This window comes from Limulus polyphemus, unplaced genomic scaffold (genome assembly GCF_000517525.1).
Source record: "Limulus polyphemus unplaced genomic scaffold, Limulus_polyphemus-2.1.2 Scaffold1196, whole genome shotgun sequence".
NCBI classification, from domain to species: Eukaryota; Metazoa; Arthropoda; class Merostomata; order Xiphosura; family Limulidae; genus Limulus; species Limulus polyphemus.
Window position 1 is genome coordinate 120,518 of NW_013666806.1, and position 6,787 is coordinate 127,304.

The 6,787-nt window shown below is 29.1% G+C and overlaps 1 protein-coding gene across 1 annotated transcript in view; it reads left to right on the forward strand.

The window, feature by feature from the left end:
* LOC106462548 (fibrillin-1-like) overlaps positions 1-6,787 on the forward strand; it is a gene marked incomplete at its 5' end in the record, with an annotated part of 157,590 nt that overhangs the window by 120,321 nt on the left and 30,482 nt on the right. The window contains 6 exons of the mRNA XM_022389848.1: positions 3,339-3,410; positions 3,766-3,948; positions 4,283-4,354; positions 4,687-4,869; positions 5,378-5,449; positions 6,264-6,446. Coding sequence (XP_022245556.1) covers positions 3,339-3,410; positions 3,766-3,948; positions 4,283-4,354; positions 4,687-4,869; positions 5,378-5,449; positions 6,264-6,446 — 765 coding nt within the window. The remainder of the gene's footprint in view (positions 1-3,338; positions 3,411-3,765; positions 3,949-4,282; positions 4,355-4,686; positions 4,870-5,377; positions 5,450-6,263; positions 6,447-6,787) is intronic.

A 6,787-nucleotide genomic window follows, 5' to 3' on the forward strand; every position in this document is an offset into this window, starting at 1 on the left:
GCTAAAAAACATAGAACTTTCATGATGTTAGAAAAACACATAGGTTCAAGAAGTCTTGAAAGAAATGAATAAAAACCCTATAACCCGAGCGCTTTCAAAAGGTGGACCTTTCTTCTTCAGGGGTGAACTGAAGGGTTATAGGGTTTTTATTCATTTCTTTCAAGACTTCTTGAACCTATGTGTTTTTCTAACATCATGAAAGTTCTATGTTTTTTAGCCATATTTGTTCAGTTGTGCCAGTAAATGTGTGATTGTTATTGTGAGCATTCTGTTATATGACAATAAAAAAAAAGATAATTTTAGGACAGTTAAGTTGGCTTTAAATAAACGTTTGAACTTTCTAAAAATCCAGTTTAGTTTCTATCATATTTTAACCAAACTTATTTTACATGTAAGTTATGGCCATACATCTCAGAGTTCCCCAGTGGGTTAACAGTAAGTTTATGGACTTACAATGCTAAAATCCAGGGTTCAATTCCCTTTGGGGACAGAGTGTAGATAGCCTATTGTGTGGCTTTAAGCTAAAACAAAACATGTCAAAAACCTCTGATTTTCAATATTCAAAGTTGCTTTAGAGCTCAGAATCCACCTGCCCAGTAAGTGGAACTAAGGAGTGCTTATGCTATAAACACTGCAGTGTATATTTGTATAGTTTTTGAAATTTACTCCTTTATGATCTTTATGTTTACTAGCAGATATACATATCCATACTAGTAAGCAAAAAAAAAGCTAACATAGATATTTTACTGAATTCACTCATATATAGCATAGTTCAAGACCTAAAAGTATGTCAATAATTTATAAACTGAAATAATAGTAAAGTGCAGCAAGTTCATGTTAAATAGATATGAACAGTTATGGTTTGTTTATTAAACAGAGTAGAAAATCAAGCAAAAATTATCATTATTATCTTTACATATTTATATTATGGTAAAATATTTTTCTAAATCTAAACATTGTACGTAACATTGGAAGCTGAATTCCAGAATCACTATTAGGTGCACATTACTATTAAAGACTGAAATTAATCAAAATTAAGTCACATAACATTTTAAACTATAAAATAATTTATTTGTTTATAACTCTAAATTGCCATGGTTTTGCATGAAATTGAATGCTACAGAATAGAATGAATAATGTGGAAAACTTGTATTACCAAACAAACAAACAAAATATTTTCCTGACATACCCTTTAACAAAAGATTTTTAATATTTTTTAATTAATTATATGTAAACTCACATTGTCAAACTAAGCTTCAAACTTTTTTTTGATAATATATGCAAGTAGAAAAATCTTTCATTGTCTTTTTCTTATGTGGTGTTACAATCAACTAAAAACTTTAATTGAAATATAATCTAATAATGCTTGGAGACGGCTTGAATGGGTAATGAAGAAAAACTTTAATATAAGTTTAACAAAACAGCAAATGTATAACATTTCAACAAGGTTGTGTCATCATCATCGAATTTGAATAATCTAATAGTTAAAATGAATCGTAATCACAGATCAAAGAAAGTTACTGTGCAATAAATTAGTTCACCTATAACTTGTTTTTATATATATTGTTCTTTAAAAGAATTCCCTAAACGTATATACAATCTGTCAATATAGGTTACAATTTCTGTATACATCAAGTAGTTTATGTAAGATATCTTCTGATAAGAAAAAATATTTTTTTAATGATGAGAATCTGTCAGACATTCTGTGGGAGATGATAATTGAGAAATGTATCCCTTTTGTAAAATAATAGTTGAATACAAAAGATGTTCTGTCTTAATGAATTATTAAATTAGTTAACAGTTAATAATCTTCAATAGGTTACATGTTATCAATCACCATGATTACATTAAAGAAAGAATGTTGTATATGATACATACACATGCGGGTGTGTACAAACTAAGTATTTTTGAGTAACAGGGTTACTCATGTATGTTAAAAATGACATATATACGTAAGAGCATGAGGTTCAACTTTTGACAGAAGTTGTGCACTTGTGTGTGATGTGTCAACTGATTGGAAACACATGCTGCTGTTTTTCACAAAAAGCAGGTGTGACAGTTTCATACAGCATTCTTCCATTTTGGCTTTGGAAACAAGCAGTAAAATTTAGAGCTCCAGTTGTACCAAGTTCCATTACAATACATTCATTTAATCGAGAAATTAAAATGTGAAAAGGGCAAGATGGTTAAGGATACACAACTTGCAATCTGTGAGTTGATGTTTCAAATGCTCATCATACCAAACATGTTCACCCTTTCACCCATGGGAGTATTGTAATGTGATGGTAAATTCCACTATTCATTGGTAAAAGAGTAGCCCAAGAGTTGGTAGTGGATGGTGATGACTAGCTGCTTTCCTTCTAGTCTTTCACTGATGAATTAGGGACAGCTAGCTCAGATAGCTCTCATGTAGCTTTGCACAAAATTCAAACCAAATCAAATTTTCAAAAACAAGAAACATAATGTTTTGGGTAGCTACTACTAAGTTCTTCTTTTTAATTATATATACAGAGTTTCTCTGAAATTTCTAACTGTATGTTTTTCTTGTTTTGAAATTTAGAATGTCTTTATTTTTCAAGAGTTCTGAACACATAATTCAACTGAAAACAGTCTTTAAAGTTTTTAATTGAAATTATTCTACTATGTTTGTTTGTTAGAATTTAAAAGTGTTTTTTTACTATGCTTGGCAAAAGAGTTTACATTAAAAATTATTTCACTTAAATATTTCCCATTCTCTCTGCAGTTTCTTTTTTGTTGTGGAACCTACATTCTTGTTGTTGCCTTTCCTTTTTTTTGTGTAAAGTAGCGTTCCACATGCTGACCATAGGTAATTAATCTGTTGTCAAGTTTTTAATTCTCAGTTACTTTCTCATTTTTACCTATCTATAAATTATGAGATGAAGAGGGGGAGTTTGTTTTACCTGAGTACCCATGTCCACCCAGTGTTGTATTGTTAAACTAAACAAAATGTTTTATTATTTTATTACAATAGGTTGATGCATGTTATAATTATCCAAATATTTCAGTTTAGAATCTTCATCAAATGAAACAATCAAAGTGCCGTATATTTATAATAGGAACATACCTGCCATTGACTTCAACTGTATTGTAGCAAGGTTTCAAGCCTATTCAGTGGTATTTTCTTATGTTGTTTGACTTTCACTAGCACTGTACAATTAAACAGGATTTAATTCCAATATTTACATATGTCATGAGCATCAGTGACATAACTCTTAACTTTGTACAATTCTTAGAGTTAATGCATTGTGTTTTTAGTATAGTTGCTTCTGTTGTTTTTCTGGCTTTTTTGTGAGTATAATTCTTTCTTTGTTCTGCAGAGACAACTGATGTATGCAAGTCATATGAAGACTGTGGCTTTGGCTCCATTTGTGTTGGTGGAAACTGTCAAGGTGAACATGTTTTTTCTGTGTTTTTTATAATATGTAAAAAAGTAAAATAAGATTGATTTTCTAAAACTATATCTCATTAAATTTTTTGAAATAACTACAGTTAAGTATTTTTTTCTTACCTATATCTCATTGAAATAACTACAGTTAAGTAATTTTTTCTTATACTCCAACCATTCGCATCAGTTTTGATCTTTCTTCTATTCTCTACCAAATAAATGTAATTTCATATAATTTCAAATTTATTTTTTCCATTTATGCAAAAAATATTTATTTATTCTAAATAACTACTTTAGACTTTTGACTTGTGTATTAAAACTTGTTAAAATGGCAATGATGGACTTTTTTTTTGCTACAGAGGGTTGTCTCAGTGACAATGACTGTTCTTCTGATCTGGCTTGCATAAGTCAACACTGTCAGAACCCTTGCACAATTCCTGGTTCTTGTGGTATTAATGCAACATGCATTAGTGATTTTCACAGGCCAATCTGTAGTTGCAAGATAGGTTATGTGGGAGACCCGTATGTGAAGTGCACTTTAGGTAAGATTAAGATAATACTTATACCTCTATATTGCTAACTTATCTGTTTAATTAACTGTTTTTTGAACTACTATTAGAGCAGTAACCCTTGGTCTAGAATTATGGTTTATACATACAATTAAATCACTACAATAAACACTGAACAGGCTGTTAGTATATGTTATCAGAAACAAGTTTAGCAGTATATTTAATGAGGAGAATATTAAATCAATAAAATGTGAAGAGATAAAATTATCAGGAACATTTTGTTGTCTAATATCAAAAGCAGATTAGTAGTTATTATTGTTAATATCTCACTTTTCTAGAATAATTAAGTTTTCTTCTTTTTTTTTAGGGAATGAGAGCTATTGCACTACAGATGCTGTCTGTCCTATACAACAAATCTGTGAGAGTTTCAGCTGTGTTAGTAAGTATAAGCTGTTTATTTTGGAAAAACAGTTGCTCTTTAGCAAGTTATCATTATTATGTCCTATGTAGAACTTGAATATTTTGTTTTTAATAGAAGTATATCATTGTCATTAAAGTACTTTTTTATTTCTTTACTTTAATTCATTCGTAGGTGTACAAGATTTATTGGTTTGTTATTAGAATTATTATCTTTACTGATATACTTATACTACATACTGATGAGGCAGGATATATAATATTAACAGAATAATATTTTCTCTACTTCATTAATTATATAACAGTAATAATTTGTTAAAATAATTAACTTTTTTTTCTTTTGTCTTTTTAAAGTTGGTTGTCGTAGTGATCACAACTGTGCTTTTGAAGAAGCTTGCATCAACCGCATATGCCAAAATCCATGTAGTGTTTTTGGTGCTTGTGGACGGAATTCCATATGTGAACCTATCAATCACCAGCCAGAATGCTCTTGTCCACCAAATTTCCGTGGAAATCCTAATGTTATTTGTAGCAGTGGTAAGAGATTATCTTTGTTGATTTCGGGATCTACTTTTTGTGGTTTTACCACTATAAAGGTCTCAAGAAACCTCTGACAAGTAATGTACAATTTTAGTAGAATAAACATTCTTTGCTTAGAAATAAAAATATGCTTAGCTTAAATAAACTATAGAATTAAGATATCTCAAATAACACCAATCTACAAAATGTATATGACTATCCAAAATTGGGAAAGCCAATTTCAAACTCTAGTTGTTCACAAAACTTGTAAGTAGAAAATTGTACAAACAGGTTCTTGACAGAGTTGTATCTGATGTTATAGTTATATATTCTAAATACAAAATAAGATGAAAATTACATGTTGCTTAAAAGTCATCATTATATTGATCAAAGATTCTTGTTTTGTTTGCTATATTTCAAAGTTTCTGTAACTCTTAGCCTTGATGAATACAGCTCTGTATAAATCATGAACATGTTACTGGTTATTTGTTATATATTTTCATTTTAAATGTGTTTCTTCTTACAGACAGAGATGGGGATTGTAACAAAGACCAAGACTGTGAGCTGGGGGAAATCTGTAACAACAACCTATGTATTGGTAAATGAATATTCTTTCTTTGATAGAAAGCTGAGCTAAGACACTCCTTTATCACCATTTTTTATTCGAAACTTTAATAATGTTTATTCTATGTAAAATGTTTTTAGGAAAACATCAAGAAGTATAAAAGATTAATTCACTGTGTTATTGAGATATCATTGGTTTTTTTTATTATTCTGTTGTACATTTACTAAATTATTATGTTAACAAATATTGCAATCATATGAGGTGGAAAAGAACTTTTTTTAAAAATAGCATATATCAAATCCTATAGTGAATAGTACACTAATATGTTTTCTAATTTATTGATTGGATTACCTTTTAGAATAATTTTTTATGAGTTAAAAATTACATTTCTGGAACAAAATATTTCAATTAAGTGTTGGAAATTTCTTAATTTATTAAAATATTAATTTAACTATCAGTAAGTGAAAGAAGTCATTTTAATTAGTTTAAGCTGATGAATAAAGAAACTTGCTAATAATTTTTCTCCAGACATTCTGTATGCTTGCATTAAGCTATATCTTGATTCATTTACTATTTGTGTAGTTGTCCATAGTCATTTGATTTATTATATTATGTGCCTTACTAGTGCCTTGTGGCAGGCATATGACATTAAATAAAAGTGTGAGAACTGTTCATATTAATACACAACTTTTTTGTCTTTTGTTCATTTCCATTTTCCCAATTATTGTTTGAAATAGATTCACCTTTTATTATTTAAATGCAAAAGAAAATAACTGGATAACTTTATATAAACTTTTTAAAAATTAAGTACTTGAAATATTTAATAATAATACCTTTCAACCACCAGGTGGTTGTAGAGATCATAACAACTGCCCAAACAACAAAATTTGCTTCAGTGGCCAATGTCAGAATCCATGCTTGCTTCCAAACAGCTGTGGGCAAAATGCTATGTGCCAGCCAGTCAATCATGAAGTTGTATGCAGCTGCCCAGAAAATTTTATTGGTAACCCTTATGTTAAATGTCATCCAGGTTTGTATCTAATATTTGTATTATCCTAATTCTACATGTTCTTTTTATTGATTTGTTTGCTTCATGTATAGGTTGTCAAATTTTTTAGTATTAAAAAAAAAGAATATTTTATAGTACATAAATATTTCAATGATAATTTTTAAATTCAACCATTTTCCTAGGTTTTTTTTAATATTTGATAGTAATTCCCCAAAATTCTGAGCATATAGATATTTGCTTCATGTACCTAAATATATATTGTTGCGTATCTGCTCGTTTGTTATCTTCCGGTATAAATTCTTTCTGAGGAACTTCGGCGATACAAGTCCTTTCTTAATTAAAACTGTTTATACTTTCTTGAT